The sequence below is a fragment of the Alosa sapidissima genome, chromosome 12, assembly GCF_018492685.1.
Source record: "Alosa sapidissima isolate fAloSap1 chromosome 12, fAloSap1.pri, whole genome shotgun sequence".
In the NCBI taxonomy this organism is placed as follows: Eukaryota; Metazoa; Chordata; class Actinopteri; order Clupeiformes; family Clupeidae; genus Alosa; species Alosa sapidissima.
The window spans coordinates 13,680,726-13,695,527 of record NC_055968.1 but is presented as its reverse complement, the minus strand read 5'-3'; the positions used below and the strand labels follow the sequence as shown (position 1 = coordinate 13,695,527).

At 48.2% G+C, this 14,802-nt stretch overlaps 1 protein-coding gene across 7 annotated transcripts in view; it reads left to right on the top strand.

The window, feature by feature from the left end:
- Window positions 1–14,802, top strand: part of palld (palladin, cytoskeletal associated protein) — a 95,514-nt gene that overhangs the window by 71,990 nt on the left and 8,722 nt on the right. For 5 of the 7 annotated variants that reach the window (XM_042056316.1, XM_042056317.1, XM_042056315.1 and 2 more), the window contains 7 exons: window positions 4,455–5,168; window positions 8,030–8,162; window positions 8,728–8,829; window positions 9,821–9,859; window positions 11,582–11,803; window positions 12,719–12,868; window positions 13,482–13,570. In XM_042056316.1, the coding sequence (XP_041912250.1) occupies window positions 4,455–5,168; window positions 8,030–8,162; window positions 8,728–8,829; window positions 9,821–9,859; window positions 11,582–11,803; window positions 12,719–12,868; window positions 13,482–13,570 (1,449 nt within the window). The remainder of the gene's footprint in view (window positions 1–4,454; window positions 5,169–8,029; window positions 8,163–8,727; window positions 8,830–9,820; window positions 9,860–11,581; window positions 11,804–12,718; window positions 12,869–13,481; window positions 13,571–14,802) is intronic. The other 2 variants (XM_042056319.1, XM_042056318.1) reach the window with 2 other exon arrangements.

Genomic DNA, 14,802 nt, shown 5'->3' with positions numbered 1-14,802 from the left:
GAGGAATAGAGAGAGAAAAAATGGTCTCATTAGTCAGCATCTGGAGACAATTAGGTCGGAGCTGACTACGAGTGGAGTCCCACTGACAGGGCCAGCAGGCGTTTCCCTCCGCGGCCCCTCACAGGGTGCTCTCTTTTTCTGTCTTTTTCAATCTCTATTTCTCTTTCTCTCTCCACCCTTCCTTCCCCCCTCCCTCCTTCTCTCTATCTATCCAATTCTCTCCCTCCCTCCCTCTCTCTCTTTCTCTCGTTCCCTCTCTCTCCCTTTTTTCCTCTCTCTTTCCCTCTTTCTCTCTCTCTTTCCCTCCCCCTCCTCTCTCTCTCTTTCTCTGTCTCTCTCTCTCTCTCTCTCGCTTTCCTCTCCTCCTGACAAAAAAGCCTGCAGGCTGTCCATGCTGCCTCCTCCAATACAGTGAGAAGGCGTCGAGAACCGATGAGAGAACCTGACGGAACAGATGCAGCACACACCTTTGCAGGCCCTTGTTTTTTTCTCATGTCTTATTGCCTTCCTATGATCATGTTTTAAGTCTGACATGGCGTGCGTCTGGCGTGCGTGCGTACGTGCATGCGTGCGTGCGTGCGTGGGTGCGTGCGTGCGTGCGTGTGTGTGCGTGCATGCATACGTGTGTGTGGGTGGGTATGTGTGTGTGTGAGAAGCCTGTAGGCTGCAATGCTGACGCCATTCGAACGTGTCAATACCAATGAATTACCTCATGCATCATAGTACGGTGTTGAGATGAAAAGCAAGCATCTCTTTCCCACACTTCTGCATCTCTTGACCCAAGGTTCAGATGAAGGAACACACAATGGCTGTGAGGGATTGTTGAACAATCCCTCACGGGGGGGGGGGGGGGTATTACACCTGCCTCAGAACATTCCCATAGGCTCCACAACTTCCACAATCTCTCCTTGTCTGGAAAGATAGCTCTCTGGAATTTTATTTTTGCAAGCCTTAAAATCCTGAAGTTCCTCAATGCAATTTATGAGCCCTGTGGCACGCATAAAAGCTGTCCTCTAATACTTGAGCTGACCAGACAGGGGGTTTGGGGGCGGAGGGGATGGGATTAGAATTCTGTGCATACACAAGACTGGAACATTTACTTCATAAATTTCAGCCTGACCAGAGGAGGGGGAGAGGGGGGTGGGGGTGGTATGGGGAGAGAGATGTGAAAGAGAGATCTAGTTTCTCATGCACTCAAAGTCATGCTAGCACTCAGAAACACACACACACCCTCTCACACACACTCACAAACACACACACACACACACTCTTTCTCTCTTCTCTGCACACACATTGCCTCAACAGCATAATGTCATTTTTACGGTTCCTCCCCATGCGGACGTGATCTCGGCAGGAGTCACTCGCTCACACTCAAACTCACACGCACACCCACCCGGGGGAGGAGAAGGACCTCGGGCCGTCGGCCATCGCTCGGTGACAAAACACAATACTTCATCACCAGCGTCCACCCACGCACTGCACACACACTCAGCACAATCAGCTACACACACTTAACAGTGTGGATACTCACCGGCAAGCTATGCAGTTTCAGTCACCACTGTGAAAAGCTGAATCAAGGGGCCCTATTGGAAACTGCTGTCCATGGCGTCCCGTTGGGGCTCCAGAGAGAGCGAGAGAGAGAGAGAGATAGAGAGAGAGAGAGAGAGAGAGAGAGAGAGAGAGATAGAGAGAGAGGGAGAGGGAGAGAGAGAGAGAGAGAGAGCGAGAGAGAGAGAGACAAGGACCTCCTGGACTGAAAGTGCTGAGTTGTGTAATTCTGTTCTTTTAATAGGAAGTGATTAACGAGCCTGTGAGGAAAGGAACTCCACCCCAGTGAGCTTTTCCTCCTATCGCATTTACGGACACGGTTACCATCGGTTACCGTGGTTTATGGTCGGCGCGGTGAGAAACTGACTTGGCCCCGAAACCGCCGGGACATTCCCGAAATTTAATTACCATTTCTTGTCATGACTGCAACTCCAATTATGTTATCTTCAGCTCCTTTTTTTTTGGGTTGCTTTTTGGACTTTTTTACAACAGTGTGCTTGTGTTCATAATGGCTGGCTGGTTAAAATCAGATCGTCCTAACTTTAGCCAGACGGGAGGGTTGGAAGGGCTGTTTAGAGTTAAGAGGTTAAGGCTTTGTGCCCCACTGTTTCATCAGCAAGGACCTCATCCATCATGAGTGGGCCTTTAGCACGCTGGGGCTTTAACCTGCGGTCACCCTGGTGGTCTGGCGTGTCTGTCCGCGTCACGAGAAGTGAATGCAGCCTCCACTCGAGCCGAGAGCCCAGAGCCAGCCACCAACCCCAGCAGAGCCTGACGCTGTCCATGTGAAAGCTGTCGCGTTGGGGGTCAGTGCACTGCCAAGTATCTCCACCCGTGCATTCAACAAACCAACCACCTATTCACCCACCCACCCATCCACCTCCCTCTCTCTCTCTCTCTCTCTCTCTCTCTCTCTCTCTCTCTCTCTCTCTCTCTCTCTCTCTCTCTCGCTCTCTCTCTCTCTCTCTCTCTCTCTCTCTCTCTCTCTCCCAGGCGTGCAGAGGGGATGTGGGCTTGGGTGGAAACACTGAATTCTCTCTCTTTCACTCTTTCTCTCACTCTTTCTCTCCCTTCCTCTTGGACGCTTGTCTGGGCCTCTTTTTTTTGGTTCTTTGACGTGATGTTGACAGCGCGAGGCTTTTAACACGCTTTGTGGGGCACACCTGATAGCGTATCAGTGCCTCTTCCACCCGCCCGCCCTCTGCAGCTACCGCAACTATTTCCTCTCCTGAGGCAGTGTCGGGCCAGGCTGACACACACATTCACACGGACACACACACACACACACATAGAAAGACAAGCACTTGGATACAGACTCACACACGCACACACACACACACACACACACACACACACACACACACACACACACACAGAGATAGACAAATACTTGGATACAGACACACAGACACACAGACACACACACACACACACACACACACACACACACACACAGATAGACAAACACTTGGATACAGACACACACACACACACACACACAAATAGACAAGCACTTGTCTTTTACACATACACACACACTCTCTCTCTCGCACACACAAACACACACACAGATAAACAAGCACTTGGATACAGACACACACACACACAAACACACTGATAGACAAGCACTTGGATACAGAAAACACACACACATAACTGATAAAACTCAGTGTGTCAGAGTGGCTCACACACACACACACACACACACACACACACACACACACACACACACACACAAATACAGGCACACGTGCCATAGTTTCTGTGATGACAATGCCCCTCTGGCAGATAAACAACCCTCCACCCCCCCTTTAGCAGGGAGAGGGCAGAGGGACCCTGGCTTAGCCGCTGCAAGAGGCCCACTGGCCAGCCACCGCTGAGGTCATCCCAGGGTGCGTGTGGCTCCCACTCCCGCTGACACGCTCGCAAATAACACACTCGGCACGCCTCGGCCAATGTCACGGCAACTCTCTCCAGGAACCTCGCCGGGGCCAACGCTCAGCATCCCAAACCCAAATAAGGCACTAACTCCATGGGACCTCTCACCAGTGTTTGTGTGTGTGTGTGTGTGTGTGTGCGTGTATTGGGGTGAGGTAGGGGCGGGAGGAGTAGCAACAGCATGTTTCCTGGACATGTTTACGCGGCGTCCCATTCGGCCCCTCTCTCTCCCCCCCTGGCTGTCTGGCTGTCTTGGTGCTGGTGTTATCTGCCGTCTGCAGTGGCAGGGCGCTCGGCCTGCCGCAGGATGTGGCGCGTTAGCGGGGCAGGCGAGGTATGTGCTGATTGCAGCCTTGCGGGAAGAGACGACCCTGTTGGGGGCTGGAGTGTGGGCTGTGTGTTTGTGGTGTGTGTGTGTGTGTATCTGCATCAGACACCCGGCTGTTTTGTGGCTTCGTTTCCACGACTACTAAGGGCTGATGGCTACTCACGTCATGACTCAGTGACATATTTTTCTCTTTCTGATGTCACATAATTAGAAAGAGGAGAGGAATTTGGAGATGTACTTGAGGGTCTGGCATGTTCATAATGGATGAGGCTTTGTGTGCAGTTAGAAAGAAGAAAATGATCCAACAAAGGGTGAGATGATACACCTGTCAATCACTGGCCATGTGAATTCAAAATGATAAATGCCAGTGTGTGTTTAGTAGTCTGTGTCATACCCATACAAGAAATAACTGCGATTATGGGACAACAATGCAGTATACAGTAATGCAGTTTTATGTCCAAAATACTGCATTGCTGCATTTGAACTGCAGTGAATTACTCATCAACTGCAGGTTTGACACACAAAAATGGCAGTTTTGACAAAAAACTATAGTTATTTTTTGTAACTTTTGCTACAGTTAATTAGCAGGGTCTTAATCAGTTTCTGTCTCTTTGTTTGTTGTCACCTCTTGTCCTTACAGAAACGCAGAGCAGCTGAAGCAGCTTCGTGACCAGATCTTATTGGAGCAGCAGGAAGCAGCCATTTGGCAGCAGCAGGTGGAACAGGAAGTCCCACCTCCGCCTCTGGAGCCGCAGCAGCAACAGGAAGGCCCGCCTCCGTCTCCACCTCTTCCTCCTCCTCCCTCCTTCCAGGAGCTGGAGGTCAGCGCCATGCAGACCAGCACGTTCAACTACGCCCGGCCCAAGCAGTTCATCGCCGCCCAGAGCCCTGGGGGCAGTAGCAGCGGTGGTGGTGGGGGCGGCGGGGGTCCGATGGGGGGCTACGCCACGCAGTCCTCCAACTCCTCAGGCTCCAGCCTGCCTTCGCCACTCTCGCCGCCCAGCTCCCACAAGCCCTTCGGCCGCATCCCGCTGCCCCCCTATCAGCCGCCGGCGCCAGGCCTGGCCAAAGCGGGCAGTGCGGAGTCTCCCAGCTCTCCCTCCTTCCCCCCGCCACCTCCGCCCTTCCTGAGCAGCGCCGGCAGCAGCAGCGTGACGTCGCCCGCGTCAGACTTCCCCCCGCCACCGCCGCCACCTCCTCCGCCCGTCTCCGCCAGCCCCACGCTCTCTGACCGGTCCTCCCCCTTCACCTCCACCCCCAACTCACCCGCCAACTTCCTGGTGTCCGTCCTGCCCGCCACGCCCACCAGCCCGTCAGTCAACTCCATGGGCCTGCCCAAAGGCAACGGTGTCATGTGAGTACCCACAATCCACTGCGTTGCTCAGGACCAATGTCCCTCTACATTAATGTATACCCCTGCATTCACTCATTACCTCTTCATTCAGTCTATCTGTCCATCAGAGGTGGACATCCCACACAGGTGACATCACTAATCAGGTGATCTACTTGACTGAAGAATTGTGCTCATTTGTTTAGAAGAATTGTGCAAACGATTTTTGATGGGTTGGAACAAATAATGTGTTAAGACTTGTACTTTCTTAAACTGGGATGTCCACCTCCGGTGTCAACAGTTCATAAATAATTCTTAATCTAAGCGTGGGCAGAGTAGATTTTTTTTTTCTATTTGGCTCTGATGAATCACATGGCTATCACTGTGTTGTCATGTCCTTATAAGGTTAGTTAAGTCCCAGCTAATGCAATTGAGGAAACTCTGTTAGTCAGATTTACATACCAAACAACCTTCTTGCTTGGAGTGCGGCCACGTTGCCTCATCATCATCACGCTGTTGTTTTCCAATACTGACTGGACTGTGTAGTCTCCTGGTCACCTCTGATATGAGTGATGTGTGTGTGTGTGTGTGTGTGTGTGTGTGTGTGTGTGCTTATAGAGCGCTAATGTTAGTGTTAGCGCTGGAGGCCATTTAGAGCCTCCAGGCTGCAGGGCCCACTCCAGGCCTCTGGTGGTGGTGGTGCAGCTGCTGAACTGGCGCTGTATGGAGGATGACATGTTTACATTCTTACAAGGCATGTTTATGGAAGGGAAAAGTCCAAAGCACGCTTCAGGACTGGGCCCTGAGGGAGAGAGAGCTGTGTGTGTGTGTGTGTGTGTGTGTGAGAGAGAGAGAGGGGGGGGGGGGGGGGGGCTGTGTTCAAAACAAAGCATCATCTGAAAGCTGTGCACTGTTTTATTCCTTTCAATTATAAAGCCAAACACAGGCATTTGTATGAAACCTCAGACAATGGCAAAGTCACATAAACATTTAGATTTTTTGAGGGCTCAAGGCAGCATGATGGCACACACACACACACACACACACACACACACACACACACACACACGAACACACACACACACACACACACAAACACAGTATCACAAAACATACACAAACACTCATAAATAGATAAATAGCCATTGACACACATAAATAGCAAAACACACACACAGGCACACACACACATGCACGCTACACACACAAATTACACACACAAACATTTTTATTCGCCTTGCATTTTGACAAATAATCATCCTGAATATTTCATCCCACCCATGACCTGGCAGATTAAACACTGTAGTATCACATGGTGTACACTGTCAGCTTTGGGTGCTTGGATTAGCGATAGCGATCTTTAGCATGCTGAAGATAAACCTGGCTCTGTTCTCCATGATGAAGGGCCAAGGGAAAGCACACACAGTCTTACACACAGGATGATGGAGAATGACAGAGTGAGCGAGAAAGAAAAAGACAGAGAGAAAATGAGAGAGAGAGAGAGAGAGAGAGAGAGAGAGAGAGAGAGGCAGGGACACACAATTTCCCCTTCAAGGCCGTCAGTCGTTCTCCCCCACCTCTCCCTCTGTCCTCTATCTCTTTCTAGCTCTCTCTCTCTCTCCCTCTCTTTCTCTCTCAATCCTGACAGTTTATTTCTCTGCCCCTCTGGCATTCCATGCTGAGGGGGAGCATGATGAACAGACACAGTGTGGAATTTTGCAGCCGATAAGGGAGGAGAGAAACACACACAGACACACACACACATGAACATGAGGCACAAACATCCACATCTCCGTGTGGAATGGACATATAGGCACTGTTTATACCTATACATGCCCTCTACACTGAGATATACAGCATCCTCCCTTCCTCTTAAGCAAGCCTGAGAGCCTCTGTTTCTTCTCAGTGGAGGGAGAGACAAGCACAATAAAACAATAATCAGTGAGGACGTAGTCCTAGACTAAGTACACTATATGTATATTTGTGGCCTCTCTCTCTCTCTCTCTCTCTCTCTCTCTGTGTGTGTGTGTGTGTGTGTGTGTGTGTGTGTGTGTGTGTGTGTGTGTGTGGCTGTGTGTACGCTACACAACATAGTTGGTGCATAGGGCATATTTACACAGCATCGGTGAGGGACAGGCAAACATTTGCTCTGTGGTGGCTGGGGGACAGACAAGCAGCCTCCACCTGACAGTCCCAGGGAGGAGGGTTGCGTGTGTGTATGTGTGTGTGTGTGTGTGTGTGTGTTTGGGTGGGGTACACCAGGGGCAGGGAGCTACTGTATCTGCCATCTGTCACCACACTGTAGCTGAGCCTCACCTCCTCCTCCGCCTTCTCCTCCTCCTACACTTTGGGATGTGGTGACAGTGTGTGGTGACAGTCTTCAAGGGCATCAAAGCTAATAGCCAAGACATACAAAACAGTCTGCGCCTGTATGGGCTTTCACACAGTCACATATTCCAACTTAGCAGAGCTTGGATGTCACCTTCTCCCTATCTCTTGCTCTCTGTTACACACACACACACACAAACGCAGCCTGTAATTAAGTTTACATATATTACACCAGAGCTTCATGAGATCATCCCTGAAAGTATGGTATGTAGTCATCCCGTAATTCATCCCATATACTCATGCTCATCCCGTCTCCCTCAAGTACTTAAAGCCACAAGTCGTATCTCCGTGTGCTTCAGAGGATCTCTCTAACTTTGTCCTTTCTCTCTCTTCTCTCTCTCTGTCTCTCTTCACCTCTCTCTTTAACCATCTATTTTCTCATCTCTCTCTCTCACTCCATCCTATCTCTTTGTCTTCTCTTCCTCTCACCATCCCTCTCTCTCTCTCTCTCTCTCTCTCTCTCTCTCTCTCTCTCTCTCTGCTTCTCTCCTCCACAGTGGATTCTCACGCAAGCCAAGCAGAACTAGTACGCGCATTGCCACCGACTCCGAGATCCAGGGCTCCAAAGATAGCCTCATCCAGGATCTGGAGAGGAAACTGCGCTTCAAAGAGGAGCGCATGAACGGCCAGGTGTGTGTGTGTGTGTGTGTGTGTGTGTTTGTGTGAGTGTGGTTTTGGTCCACTAGTTGAATGAGGATGTTCAGTAACACGTCATTAACACGGATTAACTGTGACTATCCCTCTCAGCCAATACCATACAACCCACTCATTTCCCCCAGTCTGCCTGGGAGTCTAAGAGCCACTGCTGTTTCAATTCAACATGGCTCCAGATTAGAACGTATGAACGAACTGGATTCCTTCTGGTTCTTTGGTTTAGACTTAAGCCCCATATTTAACCTCACTATTCATTTAAGAGCACCATCATATGACAAATTTAAATCATTACCAAGTAAAACTTCATTGTTTTGTTGCGCTGTGTAAAATCATGTCAAATATATTACATAAATTCATCGTATTGTGTATGGTATGGTAACTTTATTGCTAATGTAGATTAATATGTATGAATGTGTGTGTGTGTATGTGCGAGTGTGTGTGTGTGTACGTGCAAGTGTGCGTTTGTGTGTGTGTGTGTGTGTGCATGTGTGCCTAACTGACTGACTAACCTGCACACTGACCCATTAAACCCTGCTTTCAGAGGTTAACCTATGAGGAGAAGATGGCTCGCAGGCTGCTGGGAGCAGACAACGCTGCCACTGTTTTAAATGTTCAGGAGCAGGAGGATGAGCCAGCCACACAGGTACACACACCCACACACACACACACACACACACACACGGACATACACACACACACACACACACACACACACACACACACACACACACACGCACACATACACACAGACATACACACACACATGCACACACACACACACACACAGCACTGTTTGTCATGTATGCATATTCGTCAGTCATTATTTTTCATTCTGGACTAAAATTATGAACTATTCTCCCACTAAGAGGAATAGTTCTGTGTTGTTTTGTCACTAGCCTTTTTAAGAATACTTTGAATACTTCATTTCATAAGGTCTCCAACTGTGAGACATGTTTTCTTGATAAGGCTTTATATATTCTTCACATAAAGCTTCATATCCACAACTATTATTTGCTAGTTGCATAAAATCACCAGCTCTCTGTTGTCAGTAATATGAATAGTGTATAGACAGCATAAATATAGACAATAGCAGGAACATTCTCAACAAACAACAAATACATAATTTAAAGGTTCTTCACACGTCGGCTGTTTCCTGTAAGTAAAGTTAACCTCAGCTGTGATAAGTTACCTGCCTGCGATACAGGACCAGGGGGTCACTGAGTTTTGCTTGTTCTCCTTTAACTCTAGAAGGCCGCTTTAGACCTGCATGGCTGTATCTGCCTTAGGTTCAGACGCTTGGAGCTTGTCAGAGAATGTTGCACGGTTCTGTCCAATCAGAGATGAGTGCTCGATTGTGGTTGTCATGGTGAGGATGATGTAAGGTGGTTTTATTGTTTGTGTGTGTGACTTGGCAAAATGGTCGTTATGGGCTGGTTTGTCTCCCAAGCAGGTAAGTCCTTGGAGTGTGTGTGCACATGTAACAGATGTTACATGAGCACACACACACACACACATACACACACACACGCACACACACATAAACACATGTGTGGTGTGTGTTATTTGAGCACAGGATGTGACATCATCAGAGCCAGAGACTACACATCCCTGTTGTCTTATCTCTTATCTTACAGGAGAGCAGCTCCAGTGAGCCAGAGTCTGTCCCTCAAAAGGTCATTTAAAGCCCATTTCTAATCCCCCTGTCTCTCTGTGCGTCTGTCTCTCTGTGCGTCTGTCTCTCATTCCTACTCCAGCACATCTCTATCTCTTTCTCTCTCTTTCTCTCTCTCTCTCTATTTCTCTCTATCTCTCTCTCTCTCTCTCTCTATCTCTTTCTTTCTTTCTCTCTCTCTCTCTCTCTGTCTGTCTCCTTGTCCCCCAAGTGTGGTTACTCTTTCTGCCTGAGCCAATCAACTAAGCCACACTGCGTGTGAAATTGGAGTGTGTGTTATCACGTAACCGGGCCCTCACAGAACCCCACAGGGCGTTCACCACATGAATGAGAACTCTATGAATCAGTCATGGTAGTGGGCTGATAATGGTAGAGATCAGAGCATACAGGGCTGTTGATTTTCACCTGCTGTTACAGTCATTGATGGGTGATACACATGAAAGCTTGAAAGATTGGTAAACCTACTTCGCCTTATGCTGAACAATTTCAAACAATGATCAATTCAAATCAAATCAAGTTTGGTTTTACCGCGCATGCAATCTGTATAAACATTTATAGTCCATCAATTCAAATCAAATCAAGTTTAGTTTTACTGCATGTTCAATCTGTGTAAACATGTTTAGTCTGTGAAATTCAAAATCTGAGACGTGCATACTGTAGACAGAATAATTAGGGTAGTAAAGTAGCAATGTAATACATCTGGGCTTTCATCACATCACCTGTCAATGGGCTGTCTGCAAATGTTGATTGGTCACTGTCAACGGTGTTGATCAGGTATTGGATCCCGCATGTGTCTGTCTTGTCCATATGTCCCGCCCTCAGTGGAAACGGGCAAAAATCAACATGGTTCATTTTCACCTGAACTATGGGAATCGCAAGCTCTGTCGTTGTCAGATTGTAAATCTGCTATGTGTTGAATATCCGCAAATAGCTGTGGCCAAATCTGGATTTTGAGCGTGTGTGTGTGTATATGTGCATGTGCGTGTGTGTGTGTGTGTGTGTGTGTGTGTGTGTGTGTGTGTGTGTGTGTGTGTGCAAACACACATTCCTGCAGCTGTGTTTCAGGCCTGTAATTATCTCTATGATGTGTCATCAGCGCACACCATTCTCCAGATGTTCCTTCTGTCTGTGTGGAGAGGGAGACCAAGGGCTGGTATGGGGTGGAGAGGGAGAAAAAGGAAAGAGAGAGAGAGAGAGAGAGAGAGAGGGAGGGAGAGAGAGAAATGGGGTAGGATTAGTGAAAGAAACTCAAACAGACTGAAGAGGAAAATTTGGAAAAGTGAAGGGAATGTCAAAAAGAGAGCAGGAAAAAAGAGGATGTCAAAAAGAGAGCAGGAAAAAAGAGGATGTCAAAAAGAGAGCAGGAAAAAAGACTCAAGGTGTAGCGAGGTTTGCTTCCTTGCAGTAATAGAGTCCTTGTGAAAGATTCAATGGAAGAGCAAGCTGGGTAGTGCATGAGTGAGTCAATATGAGCTAAGCAAATGTCATCACCGCTAGAGCACTGTGTGTGTCTCTGTGTGTATTTGTGTTTGTCTGTATTTGTGTGTGTGTGTGTGTTCAGGGCACTTCTCGCCTACTCATTTCCTGTGTGATTTTTCCTATGGACTGTTGGTTTTCTATGCCACGCTATTCAAACAAACAAACAAACAAAACAATACATGTCCTCGCCATTCACCGTGACCTCTCGCTGCCCCATCTCCCGTCTCACCTGTCACCTCTGCAGGAGTACAAGGTGTCCAGCTTCGAGCAGCGCCTGATCAGCGAGATCGAGTTCCGCCTGGAGCGCTCGCCCGTGGAGGAGTCGGACGACGACGTCCAGCATGACGAAGACGCGCCTGGCGAGTGCGTGGCCCCCTTCTTCGACTCAAAGCTTAAGCACTACAAAGTGTTTGAAGGCATGCCCGTCACCTTCTCCTGCAAGGTTATCGGCGACCCCAAGCCAAAGGTGAGAGGTCACTTGGCCTTTGAGAGGTCAAAGGTCACTCGGCCTCTGAGTCAAAAGCAGTGCTAAGTGACAATTGTTTGAAACATGGAATCAGTTCCAGTGCGCCCTGGGCAAACACAATGTGTTATGATGTAATGCGGCTGCCGTTCAATCATTCTGTCATTATGTGCCTATCATTTGAGCGTTGTTGTGGAGCGTGCTATGGTTACAATTTTGGTAGAGACTCACATTTGGCTCTTTGCATGTGGCACATGCTGAATATCGAGCTCGGTGGGCTAAATGGTTTCATGTGTTTGAGTTTTCGAGATAGCATAAAAGCTGTTTTATAGACTGATTTTAATAGTGTGGAGACAATGGACAATGGTTTTATGTGTGTGTGTATGTGTGTGTACTATATGTGTGTGTGTGTGTGTGTGTGTGTGTGTGTGTGAGAGAGAAAGAGAGCAGGAATTGAAAAAGATGGAAAGAGTAAAAGAGGGTGGGAGAGAGAAAGAGAAAGAGAGGATAGAGGGATAGAAGGTATAACGAGCAAGGTTGCCACGAATGTGTGTTCCAGGGAAAAGGGTTGTCTCTGGTGTGTGTGTGTGTGTGTGTGGATGTGGATGGGTGTTGGTGTGTGTACTCTGTCGTGAAAGCCCAGCCATATATGGAAGCCAGTCCCTCGCTACCAGCACCTCCATAATGAAAGAGTGATGACAGGGCCATGATTAATGAAGGAAGCTGAATGAGAGAGGGAGAGAGAGAGAAACAGAGAGAGAGAGAGAGAGGGTGGTTGTTGTGTAACATGCTTGTATTTCACCCTGATCATGCAAGGTTAGTAATACTGTTTGTTTCTTGTGTGGGTGTGTGTGTTTGCGTATGCAAAATGTGGATGTGTGTGTGTGTGTGTGTGTGTGTGTGTGTGTGTGTGTGTAGATCTACTGGTTTAAGGACGGGAAACAGATCTCAAAGCGGAGTGAGCATTATCGCATCAGTCGTGATGCCGACGGTACCTGCAACCTACACACAGCCTCTGCCTCACTAGACGACGATGGCAACTACACCATCATGGCTGGCAACCCTGCAGTAAGAAACACACTCACACACACACACACACACACACACACACACACATACACACACACACACACACATACACACACACACTGTTTTTTGATTGCTGGTACCTTTGTAGTAACATTGGTAATGAGGTAGGGAATCTGTTTGATTACCATTGGCACTAAGGTTGGATAGAGCTCTACATGCTACGACTGCAAACTACAAAAAAACCCTCTCACACACAAACACACTGTGATTCACTTGTTTTGAGCAACTCCTAACCAAGCGAGAGGACTCCTGTCAGTCCTCTGACCCCACAGTGGGAGAGGCCAGTGAGGGAGGGCCAGCATCCTCACCATACAGGAAACCACTTCAGCTCTGAGTACAGTTCAAGAGTTCAGCAGTTCATAAATAGCTATTTGGTGATGTGGGTGCATAAATATGCTCGAAAACACACACACACACACAAATCACTCCCCTCTTCAAATGTGAGATGTTGATCAGTGTTGCTTGTTTTCCATCTCTCTCCTCCTCTCCACTTTGCTCCCTGTCTTTCTCACTCCCTCTATCCTCCTGTATCTACCTCTCTCCTTCCCTCCCTCACTCCCTCCCTCCCTCCCTCCCTCTCTCCTTCCCTCAGGGGAGGATCAGCTGCACAGGAAGGATGATGGTGCAGGCGGTGAACCAGAGAGGCAGGAGTCAGCGTTCCACACCCGGACACATTCGCAGGTAAGGGCAGGTGCGCCCCATGTCCGGACACATTCGCAAGTAAGGGCAGGTCACCCTGGCTCCGGCACAGGCGGGCGTATGTATGTGCCCGATGATCAAACGAGATCCCCGTCAGCACATTAATCCGCTTTCTTCTCAATTCGCTAACGGCGAACAGCTCCCTATTCATCATCTGTCTCGGCTCAGCCAACATTAACACCGGTCTCAATGGAGACTCAGTCGCGCAGGTCAGGGCTAATCACCACCACAACAAGGGAAGGGAATTGGCCAAGTCACAGGGGCCTTACTCTCAGTGTTGACTGATGTCTGGATTTTCCCAATCTCAGATCTAATGCTAACCTTTTCCTAAGGCTGAAGGAGGTATTGAAAGCACTGGTGGGGGGCGGGGGGGGGGGGGGGCTTCACTGTGATATTTTGGGATCAGGATCTTTGAGAAGTGTTAAGGGATTACAGTTTTGTAAGGTGTTTCATGGTTTTGGGTTGGTGCTTGGTCTTTGACATGGGGATGTACAGTATCGCCTTCAGAAAAACATTAGGCTTTAGACACGTACTGGCAAAAGAAATTGGCTCTTGTAAAATCTGCTGAAGTACATTCTGACACTTGAGCAACTTTTGGCATGAGTGATGAGTGTGTGCATGTGTGGCTTTGTGTGTGTGTGTGTGTGTGTTGTTTCTTGTTATTATTTTTTTATTATTTTTTTCACTGGGCGAGGTCTTTTTGAAGGTATGAGTGGGCTGGAACATGTTATGACATGTTAGGTTGCTTCACATTTTGACGGCCAAGTCTAAATGGTTTTTTGAGATTTTCCTTAATGTCTCCCAGACAGGCTTTCAGAAAGCCGTATAATGCACTCATTTCAATTACACAACGTAAACAAAACCTGCATACAACAAACTACATTTGATATGCATACATACATCCCTTTAAACACACACGCACGCACACACACACACACACACAAACACGCAAACTTGCACAAATAATGTACACACTATGAAAAACTCTGAACAAAAAAGCAGGGTAAATTCTCTCGTACACACACACACACACTCACAAACTTTATGCAAGTTGATCATTTTTGAGGAACTCCCTGATCAGATAAGGCGTCCTATCCTCTTTGTTTGAAGGAGGCTTTTAAAGATCTCTATCAGCCCTTCCCTCTTTATCCATCCCCCTCTCTCTCACACCATCCTCTCCTCCTGCCTTCCTCTCTCCCTCCCTCTCTTAAAGC